This window comes from Pelodiscus sinensis, chromosome 2 (genome assembly GCF_052426305.1).
Source record: "Pelodiscus sinensis isolate ZL-2025 chromosome 2, ASM5242630v1, whole genome shotgun sequence".
NCBI lineage: Eukaryota > Metazoa > Chordata > Testudines > Trionychidae > Pelodiscus > Pelodiscus sinensis.
Genome location: NC_143053.1, coordinates 1,085,963 through 1,099,471, shown reverse-complemented (window position 1 = coordinate 1,099,471; position 13,509 = coordinate 1,085,963). Strand labels below are relative to the sequence as shown.

General features: G+C 57.9%; 1 protein-coding gene across 2 annotated transcripts in view; it reads left to right on the top strand.

Moving 5' to 3' along the window:
• The window catches only part of LOC142825942 (microtubule-actin cross-linking factor 1, isoforms 6/7-like), a 199,083-nt gene that overhangs the window by 32,764 nt on the left and 152,810 nt on the right, over positions 1-13,509 (top strand). For both annotated transcript variants that reach the window (XM_075918188.2, XM_075918187.2), the window contains one exon: positions 2,213-2,424. In XM_075918188.2, coding sequence (XP_075774303.2) covers positions 2,213-2,424 — 212 coding nt within the window. The remainder of the gene's footprint in view (positions 1-2,212; positions 2,425-13,509) is intronic.

Below are 13,509 nucleotides of genomic sequence, written 5' to 3'. Positions count from 1 at the left end.
GGATGCGGGGGGGGGGGGGGGGAGGAAGGAAGGTAAGTGTCTGTGAATTGACGATATTAGAGGTAGGGAGAGTGGGATGTTTGTGAGTTAATGGTATTAGAGGTGATAATTGGGGAAACTATCTTGGTAATGGGTGAGATAACAAACATTTGAACTAAGTCCTTGTTGGAAAGTGTCGAATTTTAACATGAATGACAGTTCAGAGGATTCCCTTTCAAGTGCAGATGTAAAAGGTCTTTGTAGCAGAATGCAGGTGGTCAAGTCATTGAGAGAGTGTCCTTTCTGGTTAAAATGGCAAGAAACTGTTTTCTCTTTGTGATCTTGTCTGATATCTGTTTTGTGGGCATTAATCCTTTGGCGAAGTGTCTGAGATGTTTGTCCAATGTACATAGCAGACGGACACTTTCGGCACACGATAGCATAGATTATATTTCTGGATGCGCAGGAATATGTGTTCTTGATCTTATAAGATCCTACAAAGACCTTTTACATCTGCACTTGAAAGGGAATCCTCTGAACTGTCATTCATGTTAAAATTCGACATTTTCCAAAAAGGACTCAACAAACATTTGAACTATCTCACCCATTACCAAGATAGCTTCCCCAATTATCACCTGTAATACCATTAACTCACAAACATCCCACTCTCCCTACCTTTAATATCAGCAATTCACAGACACTTACCTTCCTTCCTCCCCCCCCCCCCGCATCCCCCTCCTGTTCTGAAATGTGATTTGTCCTTTTCATATTTGTTCATTTTTTTTAATTGTATCCTTTGGTATATATGGTTGTGACTACTTTCTTCCACTATTTGATCTGAGGAAGTGGGTCTGGCCCCCGGCTGGGCCCACCCAGCCGCTGTGGGGTGCAGGGCTCGCTCTGTCTCGCCCCCGGACAGACCCACCCAGCCACCATAGGGTGCAGGGATCGCTCTGTCTCGCCCCCGGACAGACCCACCCAGCCGCCGTGGGGTGCAGGGCTCGCTCTGTGTCGCCCCCAGATAGACCCACCCAGCCGCCGTGGGGTGCAGGGCTCACTCTGTCTTGCCCCCGGCTGGGCCCACCCAGCCGCCGTGGGGTGCAGGACTCACTCTGTCTTGCCCCTGGCCAGACCCACCCAGCCGCCGTGGGGTGCAGGGCTCGCTCTGTCTTGCCCCTGGCTGGGCCCACCCAGCCGCCGTGGGGTGCAGGGCTCGCTCTGTCTTGCCCCTGGCCAGACCCACCCAGCCGCTGTGGGGTGCAGGGCTCGCTCTGTCTCGCCCCCGGCTGGGCCCACCCAGCCGCCGTGGGGTGCAGGGCTCGCTCTGTCTTGCCCCTGGCTGGGCCCACCCAGCCGCTGTGGGGTGCAGGGCTCGCTCTGTCTTGCCCCTGGCTGGGCCCACCCAGCCGCCGTGGGGTGCAGGGCTCGCTCTGTCTTGCCCCTGGCCAGACCCACCCAGCCGCTGTGGGGTGCAGGGCTCGCTCTGTCTCGCCCCCGGCTGGGCCCACCCAGCCGCCGTGGGGTGCAGGGCTCGCTCTGTCTCGCCCCCGGCCGGGCCCACCCAGCCGCCGTGGGGTGCAGGGCTCGCTCTGTCTCGCCCCCGGCCGGGCCCACCCAGCCACCATGGGGTGCAGGGCTCGCTCTGTCTCACCCCCAGCCCAGCCCTGGCCCGGCCCCAGCGTTCACTCGACACCTCCCTGGCCTGCGTGGCTCAGCCCTGGGGACAAACGCCCCAGTGGGTGCCGCACTGAGCTGCCTGTTCCGATGGAAATGCAGCAGCCACGGGGGCCGTGGAGATGGTCGGACGCGGTGTTGGGGGGTCTGTCCCAGCAGTGCACTGAGGTTCCCAGAAAGCCTGGGACAGGCCCCTCACCACAGGCTCTTGAGCAAACATCTGCCCTGGGGTAGGAGGGAAGGGCCCGGCCTGGGCGGTCCCTGGGAACGACGTGCAGAGAGGTAACTAGCGCCCCCGGCTCCGTCCTGGGACCGGCCCGTTCCACCTGGTTCTCAGGGCTTGCGGAGGGGGTGAACGTCCGGCGGGCACGAAGGGGCGCTCGTCAGGGGCGCTGCTAACAGACCGCTGGAGGGGCCCGCCCAGAGCCAGGCTGGACTCTCCGTCCCCTGCGTCTGAGCCGGAGCGGCTCTTCCCGGCAGCAGCGGTGTGCTCGGCAGGGCGGTGGGTCTCCCGCGGGCCCGGCAGCCGAGTGCTCCCCTGACTGGAATCCCTCTGCAGGGGAGGAAGCCCAGCTGGCCCAGGAGAAGGTGGAGGCCCTGAGGATGAGGTATCTGATCCTGGGGCAGAGCAGCGGGGACATCCAGCACCGGCTGGCGCAGACTCTGGAGGCCTCGTCCCACGTGGACTCTGCCCGGGAGGACCTGGATCTGTGGCTGGGCCGAATGGAGAAGGAGCTGGCCTCCGGGCCCAGCCCCGGCGACAGAGAAAAGGTACCGTGGGCCGGGCCGGGGAGGGGCTCAGGATCGCTCCGGGGCGGGGACTCAGCACGCCCCTCCACCTGCGGGCTCGCCTCTCCTGCGCCCAGCGGCCCCCTGCCCGTCCTGCCAGGCTCCAGCGCCCGCCCCTCGTCTCTCTCGTGCCAGGGCATGTGCAGCAGCTGGGAGAGGGGCCCCGAGCCAGGCCCTGCGGCCAGGGTTCCCTGCAAGTGGGGGGCGGCCCGGCGTCACGGGCCCCGCCAGCCGTGCCCAGGCAGAGGGCTGACAAAGCACCTGAGAGGCTGGGCTGCCCCCACTCGGTGACGCTGCCTGGGGCGACTCCCAGCTGCAGGCGGGGCCGTGATGGCACACGGGGTGGCAGGGAACCGCGCCGCTCGGGCCTGGGAAAGCGGCAGGCCGGCGGGTCTCCGCCCCCCGGCCAGCCTAGCGCAGAGGCGCCTGAACAGCACGCGCTGAGGAGAGACATTTTCAAACCCGCGCCCGGCGCCCTCACAGTGCTGGGCCCTGGTGTGTGAACAACCGTGGGACACGCCAGAGAGCGTTGGCTCACTAGTCACCGCCATGGGGCAGCCCCGGCCGGCTGGGCTGTCTCAGTGCTGCGGGGCGGCGCCCGAGCTAAGCACAGCGATTCTCCTGGCCCTGGACTCCCCGCGCCACGGCGCACGGCCCGGCTGAGGAGCTGGTACGGGATCCAGTTCATGCAGGAGGGGAAGGGGCTGCTGGAACCGGGCCTTGCCGAGCACGGGGAGGAGTTGCTGCCAGTCCCTGGCCTGGGGGAACCGGGCCTTGCCGAGCACAGAGGAGTTGCTGCCAGTCCCTGGCCTGGGGGAACCGGGCCTTGCCGAGCACAGGGAGGAGTTGCTGCCAGTCCCTGGCCTGGTGGAACCGGGCCTTGCCGAGCACAGAGGAGTTGCTGCCAGTCCCTGGCCTGGGGGAACCGGGCCTTGCCGAGCACAGGGAGGAGTTGCTGCCAGTCCCTGGCCTGGTGGAACCGGGCCTTGCCGAGCACGGGGAGGAGTTACTGCCAGTCCCTGGCCTGGTGGAACCGGGCCTCTCCGAGCACGGGGAGGAGTTGCTGCCAGTCCCTGGCCTGGTGGAACCGGGCCTTGCCGAGCACGGGGAGGAGTTACTGCCAGTCCCTGGCCTGGGGGAACCGGGCCTTGCCGAGCACAGAGGAGTTGCTGCCAGTCCCTGGCCTGGTGGAACCGGGCTTTGCCAAGCACGGGGAGGAGTTGCTGCCAGTCTCTGGCCAGGTGGAACGGGGCCTTGCCGAATACAGAGGAGTTGCTGCCAGTCCCTGGCCTGGGGGAACCGGGCTTTGCCAAGCACGGGGAGAAGTTGCTGCCAGTCTCTGGCCAGGTGGAACGGGGCCTTGCCGAATACAGAGGAGTTGCTGCCAGTCCCTGGCCTGGGGGAACCGGGCCTTGCCGAGCACAGAGGAGTTACTGCCAGTCTCTGGCCTGGGGGAACCGGGCCTTGCCGAGCACAGAGGAGTTACTGCCAGTCCCTGGCCTGGGGGAACCGGGCCTTGCCGAGCACAGAGGAGTTACTGCCAGTCTCTGGCCTGGGGGAACCGGGCCTTGCCGAGCACAGAGGAGTTGCTGCCAGTCCCTGGCCTGGGGGAACCAGGCCTTGCCGAGCACAGAGGAGTTGCTGCCAGTCCCTGGCCTGGGGGAACCGGGCCTTGCTGAGCACAGAGGAGTTGCTGCCAGTCCCTGGCCTGGGGGAACCGGGCCTTGCCGAGCACAGAGGAGTTGCTGCCAGTCCCTGGCCTGGGGAAACCAGGCCTTGCCGAGCACAGAGGAGTTGCTGCCAGTCCCTGGCCTGGGGGAACCGGGCCTTGCTGAGCACAGAGGAGTTGCTGCCAGTCCCTGGCCTGGGGGAACCGGGCCTTGCTGAGCACAGAGGAGTTACTGCCAGTCCCTGGCCTGGGGGAACCGGGCCTTGCCGAGCACGGGGAGGAGTTGCTGCCAGTCCCTGGCCTGGAGGAACCGGGCCTTGCCGAGCACAGAGGAGTTACTGCCAGTCCCTGGCCTGGGGGAACCGGGCCTTGCCGAGCACAGAGGAGTTACTGCCAGTCCCTGGCCTGGTGGACTGTGCGCTGCGCGAATAAACTTCCTTTTGTTTGTTTTAAACCTGCTGCCCATTAATTTCATGTGGTGACCCCTTGTTCTTACATTGTGGGAATAAGTACATACTTTTCCCTATTCACTTTTCCCACACCAGTCATGATTATATAGACGTCTATCAGATTCCCACTTAGTCTCCTCTTTTCTAAGCTGAGAAGTCCCAGTCTTTTTAATCTCTTCATATGGGACCCGTTCCAAACCCCTCAGCATTTTTGTTGCCCTTTTCTGAACCTTTTCCCGTGCCGATATCTCTTTTGTAAGGTGAGGCGACCACATCTGTAAGCAGGATTCAAGATGAGGGTGTCCCATGGTTTTATACAGAGGCAGTAAGGGTACGTCTACACTACAGCGCTAGTTCGAACGAACTTAGTTCGAATTACTTAATTCGAACTAAGCTAATTCGAACTAACGCGTCTAGAACTAAAAACTAGTTCGAATTAGCGTTTTGCTAATTCGAACTAGCGTGTCCACATTAAGTGGACCCTGAAGCGGGGTTAAGGACGGCCGGAAGCAGTGCCGGCAGGGCATCAGAGGAGGACTTAGAGCGTGGAGATGCTGCCTCAGGCTATCCGAGGGCTGTGCTTAAAGGGACCCGACCCCCACCCCAGACAGACAGTTCTCACGGGTGCCCCGCTTGAAAACCAGTCCTGGCTTGGAGTGCCCGGAGTACCCACACTGCCATCATCACACCACTCGGCCATCAGCCCGGCTGCACTTGCCGCAGGCTGCCATCTGGGGAGAGGGGGCAATCGGGGGGCTGCAGGAGAGCTTCCATCCCCAGAAGCCCGCAGAGCCAGCCCAGTCCTCCCCATCGGGGGCTCGTACCCCATTCCTCCCTCACCTCCTTCCACTTACCCTTCCCTAGCCCCCCTTCTTATTGATGTACAAAATAAAGATAACGTTTCTTCCAACATTGACTCTGTCTTTATTGAACAAAACTGGGGGAGACTGGGAAAAGGAGGTGGAAGAGGGGAAGAGAGAGGCTGGGAGAGGGGAGGGCAACTAACATGATCAGGGGTTGGGAACAGGTCCCAGATGAAGAGAGGCTACAGAGACTGGGACTGTTCAGCTTAGACAAGAGGAGATGGAGGGGGGACAGGATAGAGGTCTCTAAAAGCAGGAGTTGGGTGGAGAGGGTGCATTCAGAAAAGTTCTTCCTGAGTTCCCATAAAGAAGGACTAGAGGACACCAAAGGAAAGGAATGGGTAGCAGGCTTCAAACTAGTAAGAGACAGTTGTTCTTGACAAAGCAAATAGTTAACCTGCGGAACTCCTTGCTGCAGGAGGCTGTGAAGGCTACAACTAGAACAGAGTTTAAAGGGAAGTGAGATCAAGTCATGGAGGTTGGGTCCATGGAGTAGTCTTAGCCAGGGGGTAGGAGTGGTGTCCCTGCCCAAAGTTTGTGGAAGGCTGGAGAGGGATGGCACGAGACAAATGGCTTGGTCACTGTCTTCGGTCCATCCCCTCCAGGGTCCCTAGTGTTGGCCGCTGTCGGCAGACAGGCTACTGGGCTAGATGGACCTTTGGTCTGACCCAGGACGGCCATTGTAAGCTCAGGGCTCAGGGTCGGGGGTCTCAGTGGACCCCCTTGATTTTCATGCACACCTGCTCCTGGGTGGCCAGGCTGGCAGCTCTCCTGCCCTAGCCGGCCACTTTCCTGTGCCTAGTGCAGAGATCGTGGACAAGGTCCATGATGTCCGCACTAGCCCAGGAAGGTGCCCGCCTCTTGCAGTCCCGGGCAAGCTCCCGGAAGCTGCCAACCTGGTCCCGGGAAGAGGGGGAGGGCTGGGGGACATCGGGTGGGTGGCTCGAGCCGTGCCACGTGCAGGGTCTGCTGGCTGGGTGCTGGCGGGCTTGCACCTGGCACGGGCACCGTAGCCAGCCCGTGCCCCTTTAAGGGCTCCGGGGCCGGGAGGGGGGCAGACGAGTTTCCCTGGTGTTGGCCAGAGTGGCCACCAGGGAAACCTGGGGAGGGCTAGCTTCCCACTAGTTCGAATTAAGGGGCTACACACCCCTTAATTCGAACTAGCTAATTCGAACTAGGCTTAATCCTCGTAAAATATGGTTTTCCTAGTTCGAACTAAGCGCTCCGCTAGTTCGATTCAAATTGGAACTAGCGGAGCGCTAGTGTAGCGCCTATGAATGTTAGTTTGAACTAACGTCCGTTAGTTTGAACTAACATTGTAGTGTAGACATACCCAAAGATATTCTCTGTCTTATTCTCTATCCCTTTTTTAATGACTCCCAATATTCTGTTTGTTTTTTGACTGCTGCTGCACACTGAGTGGATGTTTTCAGAGAACTAGCCACAATGACTCCAAAATCTTTCTCTCTTGAGTAGTTGTAGCTAAATTAGTCCCCATCATATTGTCTGTATAATTGGGATTATGTTTTCCAATGTGCATTACTTTACATTTATCAAGGTTAAATTTCATTTCTCATTTTGGTGCCCAATCACTCAGTTTGGTGAGATCTTTTTGAAGCTCTTCACAGTCTGCTTTGGTCTTAACTACATTGAGCAGTTTGGGATCATTTGCAAATTTTACCACCTTCCTGTTTACCCCTTTTCTTGATCATTTATAAATAAGTTGAAAAGGATTGGTCCCAGGACAGACCCTTGGGGGACCCCACTTGTTACCTCTCTCCACTCGGAAAACCGACCTTTCATTCCTACCCTTGGTTTCCTGTCTTTTAACCAGTTCTCAACCCACAAAAGGACCTTTCCTCTTATTCTATGACAACTTACTTTACTTAAGAGCCTTTGGTGAGGGACCTTGTCAAAGGCTTTCTGGAAATCTAAGTACACTATATCCATTGGATCTCCCTTGTTCACCTGTTTGCTGACCCCCTCAAGAACGCTAGCAGATCAGTAAGGCAGGATTTCCCTTTACAGAAACCATGTTGACTTTCCCCCAACAAATTCTATTCGTCCATGTGTCTGACAATTTTATTCTTCACTATAGTTTCAATGGATTTTGTCCGGTACTGACGTTAGCCTTACCGGTCTGTAATTGCCAGGATCGCCTCTAGAGCCCTTTTTAAATATTGGCATCACGTTAGCTCCCTTCCCGTCGTTAGGTACGGAGGCTGATTTAAAGGAGGTTACAAACCACAGATAACAGCTCAGCAGTGTCCCATTTGAGTTCTTTCAGAACTCTTGGGTGAGGCCGTCTGGTGACTTGTTACTGTCAGTTTATCAGTTTCTTCCAAAACCTCCTCTAATGACACCTCAGTCTGGGACAATTCCTCAGATTTGTCACCTAAAAAGAATGGCTCAGGTTTGGGAATCTCCCCAATATCCTCAGGTGTGAAGACTGGAGCAAAGGATTCATTTAGCGTCTCCACTATGACGTTATCATCTTTGAGTCTCCTTTTATCTTGATCATCCAAGGGCCCCACTGGTTGTTTAGCCGGCTTCCAGCTTCTGATGTACTTAAAAAACAGTTTGCTGTTACTTTTTGAGTTTTTGGCTCGCTGCTCTTCAAACTCCTTTTTGGCTTTTCTTGTTGCATTTTTACGCTTCATTTGACAGCGTCCATGCTCCTTTCTATTCTCCTCACTAGGATTTAACTTTCACTTTTTAAATGACGCCTTTGTATCTCTCACTGCAGCTTTTACTTGCTTGCTAGGCCGCGGTGGCACTCTTTTGGTTCTTACTGAGTGTGATGTAGTGGGGGTACTTGCTGGGCTGTGGTGACTTCTGCTGTCTGGAGCAAGACCCAGCAGGGAAAACCTCATTATGCAAAGGTGTCGCCAAACCTGTTGAACCAGACACCCCCCATGGAGAGGAACAAAGGAAGGGGGATTCTGCCCTGGCTGGGGGGCAGGGCTGGAAGAGTGGGTGTTAGTTGCTGTCTGGGAGCATGGAGGAGACAGCCTAGGGAAAGGGGCTGGACTTTAGGGGCCCAGTCTCCCCCCAACTCAAGGGGGCCTGAGGCATCCTAGCCCAGCTCTGTGACCAGATTACATCTGTGCTGTGCTGTATCCTGGAGAGGCAATAAACTTCCTCTATTCCACCGGCTGGTGCGGTCTGTTTGTGCCATTTCGGGGTGCAGGAGACGGGGGACCCCCAACGCGCCAACACACTGGTGTCAGGAGCGGGATGCACTGCACCCCGTGGATGGAGCTTCCAGCGGCGAGCGACAAGGCGCAGTGAAGCAAGAGCCCTGGAGCCAGGCGTGCTGGAGACAGAGCGAAGCGGTTCCTGGGAATCGTGGGGCGCTGCAGCACTAGACTGGTGAGTCTGCACCAAGGGGACCAGCGGGCAGATGGCCTACGCCCGACTCTTGAAGGCAGAGCTGGTGGGGCTGTGCAGAGAGAGGGGCTTGCCTGTGCGGAAAGCAACCAAGGCCCAGCTGATTGCCCAGCTGGAAGAGAATGACCAGCCACAGGGCCAGGATCTTGTCCCCAGGGGAAGCAGCCAGACCCCCCCGAGAGAGTGTCAGGCTCAGAGAGGGGGAGGAGCGCTGGAACCCACCGGAGAGATGAGACAGCGTCTCCCGGGAGGCCTGCAAGCTGCAGCCCATCTAGGGCAGGGGCCAGCCAAGCAGAGTGACCTGGACAGGGAAGAAATACATCCTGGTGGTGGTGGACTTTGCCACCCGCTATCCCGAGGCCGTGGCCCTGCCCTCTATCGAGGCAGACATGGTGGCAGATGCCCTGCTGACCATTTTCAGCAGGGTGGGGTTTCCCCAGGAGGTTCTCATGCAGGACTGGGACAAGTACCTACCACGCCTGCTGTTTGCATACAGGGAGGTGCCCCAGGAGTCCACGGGGTTCTCGCCGTTCGAGCTGTTATATGGGAGGCGAGTGAGGGGCCCCCTGGACTTATTGAAAGACGAGTGGGAGGGGAAGGTCTCCCCGGAGGGTGAGCCGGTCGTGGAATACGTCCTGACATTCCGGGAAAGACTTGCCGAGCTCAAGGGCCTGGCCAGAGAGAACCTGAGCAGGGCCCAGAGGAAGCAGAAGGTCTGGTACGACCGCAATGCATGGGCCCGCGCCTACGCTACCGGGGACCAGGTGATGGTCCTGATCCCCGTGCGGAAGAACAAGCTGCAAGCCGCCTGGGACGGCCCCTTCAAGGTGGTTAAGCAGCTGAACGAGGTGAACTACGTGGTGGAGCTGACGGGCCGGACGCGCGGCCAGCGGGTATATCATGTTAACATGATGAAGCCGTACTGGGACAGGGAGAACTTGGTGCTGGCCGTGTGTAAGCCCTGGGAGGAGCTGGGGGAGAATCCCCTGGTGGGCCTGTTCCCTGGGACCGGAGAGGACTCTTTACTGGAGTCAATTTCCCTCTCGGACCAGCTCACCCCGGCCCAGCAGGCCAAGATCCGAGAGGTGCTGCGCTCCCACCAGCAGCTGTTCTCCGACAAGCCTGGTCTCACCAACCTGGCTGTCCACCGGGTGCAGACGGGCACTCACCCCCCGGTGCGCTGCTCCCCATTCAGAGTCACGGGGAAGACAGCCCAGGACCTGGAGAGGGAGGTCCAGGACATGTTGGCCCTGGGGTGATCCAGCCATCCTCCAGCCCCTGGGCCTCTCCCGTGGTGCTGGTTCCCAAGAAGGACGGGTCGATCCGGTTCTGCGTGGACTACCAGAAGCTCAACGCCATCACGGTGTCCGACGCCTACCCGATGCCAAGGCCCGACGAGCTCCTGGACAAGCTGGGGGGAGCTCGCTACCTCACCACCCTGGACTTCACCAAGGGCTACTGGCAGGTGCCGCTAGACCAGGAGGCCAGACTGAAATCGGCTTTCATCACGCCACTGGGGCTCTATGAGTTCCTGGTCCTGCCCTTCGGCCTCAAAGGGGCGCCGGCCACCTTCCAGCACCTGGTGGACCAGCTGCTGCGGGGAATGGAGAACTGTGCCCTAGCGTACATCGATGACATCTGCATCTTCAGCCAGGCCTGGGAGGACCACGTGGCCCAGGTCAGCCAGGTACTGGATCGGCTGAGGGAGGCTGGGCTGACCGTAAAGGCTGGGAAGTGCAAGGTTGGAATGGCCGAAGTGTCCTACCTGGGCCATAAGGTGGGGAGCGGCTGCTTGAAGCCAGAGCCGGCCAAGGTGGAGCCATCCGGGACTGGCCTGCACCCCAGACCAAGAAGCAGGTCCAGGCTTTCATTGGGATGGCGGGGTACTACCGGAGGTTTGTGCCCAACTTCAGCTCCATCGCTGCCCCGATCACAGAGCTGTGCAGGAAGGGGAGGCCCGACAGGGTGGTCTGGACGGAGCAGTGCCAGAGGGCTCCTGTGCACTGAAGGAAGCCCTGGCCAAGGCCCCAGTGTTGGTAAATCCAGACTTCGACAAGCCCTTTATCGTGTTTACTGACGCCTCGGACACCGGGCTGGGGGCAGTGCTGATGCAGGCGGACGAGAAAGGGGAACGTCACCCCATCGTGTACCTGAGCAGGAAGCTGCTGCCCCGGGAGCGGAGCTACGCGACCGTAGAGAGGGAATGCCTGGCCATGGTGTGGGCCCTGCAAAAGCTGCAGCCGTACCTGTTTGGCCGGCGTTTCATGGTGTTCACCGACCACTGCCCCCTGGCCTGGCTGCACCAGATGAAAGGGACGAACGCCAAGCTGCTGCGGTGGAGCCTGCTCCTGCAGGACTACGACATGGAAGTGATCCACGGCAAGAGGAGGCCAACATCATCGCCGACGCGCTCTCCCGTGGCGAGGGGCCCGAACTTCCCCAGGTCACGAGCGGAGTGACCCTGCTCAGTTCGCTCTCGGAGGGGGGAGAACTGTGACGTAGTGGGGGTACTTGCTGGGCTGTGGTGACTTCTGCTGTCTGGAGCAAGACCCAGCAGGGAAAACCTTATTATGCAAAGGTGTCGCCAATCCTGTTGAACCAGACACCTCCCATGGAGAGGAACAAAGGAAGGTGGAATGCTGCCCTGGCTTGGGGGCAGGGCTGGAAGAGTGGGTGTTAGTTGCTGTCTGGGAGCATGGAGGAGACAGCCTAGGGGAAGGGGCTGGAGTTTAGGGGCCCAGTCTCCCCCCATCTCAAGGGGGCCTGAGGCGTCCTAGCCCAGCTCTGTGACCAGATTACATCTGTGCTGTGCTGTATCCTGGAGAGGCAATAAACTTCCTCTATTCTACCGGCTGGTGCAGTCTGTTTGTGCCATTTCGGGGTGCAGGAGACGGGGGACCCCAACGCGCCGTCACACTGAGTATTTTAATTTGGGACATACATTTAAGTTGGGCCTCTATTATGGTGTCTTTGAAAAGTTTCCATGCAGCCTGTCACTTTTGTCACTCTACCTTTTAATTTCCGTTTAACTAACTTCCTCATTTTTTGAAGCTTCAGGGGGTAGCTGAGTTAGTCTGTACAGGAAAAAACAATGGTCTGGCAGCACTTAACAAAACATGGAGATGGAATCATGGGCTTTTGTGGGCACAGCCCCAGTCTTCAGCTGACCAGAGTTTTGAAGTTAGGGTGTGCAGACCCACATTTTTTCCTAACGTTTGTGTCGTTCCCCTTTCTGAAATGAAATGCCAGTGTCAGGGGTTTTCCCATCACAGGGATGTTACATTTTATTACATTATGGTCACTATTTCCAAGCAGTTCAGTTCTATTTACCTCTGCGCTCCACTCAGGACTAAATCGAGAATTGCCTCTCCCCTTGTGGGTTCCAGACCCAGCTGCTCCAAGAAGCAGTCATTTAGGGTATCAAGAAACGTTGTCTGTGCATCCTGTCCCGAGTGATGTGTGCCAGTCAGTATGGGGGGAGTCGAAATCCCCCACTGTTACTGAGCTTTTTAATGTGATAGCCTCTCTACTCTCCCTGAGCATTTCACAGTCAAACATGAACACTCAAATTGACTAATTTTCCCCTTTCCCCTTCTCCCCCCCCCTCATTCCACGAGGAGTAACGTAGTTGGAATTAGGATCTTTCATTCGAACTACCTGCTCCGTGCCGCGTGTAGCTGCTGGCACGGAGTTCTGACTAAGGGGGATTTAAAAATGGCGGCGCCTGAGAACATGCAAATGAAGCCTGGGATATTTAAATCCCGGGCTTCATTTGCAACTCCACTTGCCCTAATTACCCTGCCTAGCTCGAACTAACGAGCTAGTGTAGACGGACCCTATGGTGCTGTAGGACTATTCACTGTTTTTTATTTTTTTCCAGTTACAGACTAACTTGGCTGCCCCTCTGAAGCTTTTAAATCAACCCAGCCAGGGCTTGTCAAGCCGGGACTTAAACACCTCTAGGGATGGAGACTCCACCCCCTCCCCAGGGAACCCCTCCCAGCGCTTCCCCACCCGCCTAGGGAAATCGCTTTTCCTAATATCCAACCTAGACCTGCCCCCCCACCACTTGAGACCACTGCTCCTCGTTCTGCCACCCATCACCACTGAGAACAGCCTCTCTCCAGCCTCTTTGGAACCTCCCTTCAGGGAGTTGCAGGCTGCTCTCAAATCCCCCCTCACTCTTCCCTTCTGCAGACTAAACAGACCCAAGTCCCTCAGCCTCTCCTCATAGGTCATGTGCTCCAGCCCCCTAATCATTTTGGTTGCCCTCCGCTGGATCCTCTCCAATGCATCCACATCCTTTGTGTAGTGGGGGGCCCAGAACTGGACACAGTACTCCAGATGTGGCCTCACCAGAGCCCAATAAAGGGGAATAATGACATCTCTGGATCTGCTGGCAATGCTCCTCTTAATGCAACCTAATATGCCATTAGCCTTCTTGGCTACAAGGGTGCCCTGGTGACTCATCTCCAGCTTCTCATCCACTGGAACCCCCAGGTCCTTTCTGCAGAACTGCTACTTAGCCAGTCGGTCCTCAGCCTGTACCAATGCTTAGAATGCTTCCATCCCAAGCAGGGCCGAATTAAGTGGGGGGGGAGGGGGCTACCCAGGCAGCTGCCCAGGGCGCCAGTCTATGGGGGGGCGCCTGATGGCAGCTGTAAGGGGCGCCGTGCGCCCGGCCACGCAGCGCCCC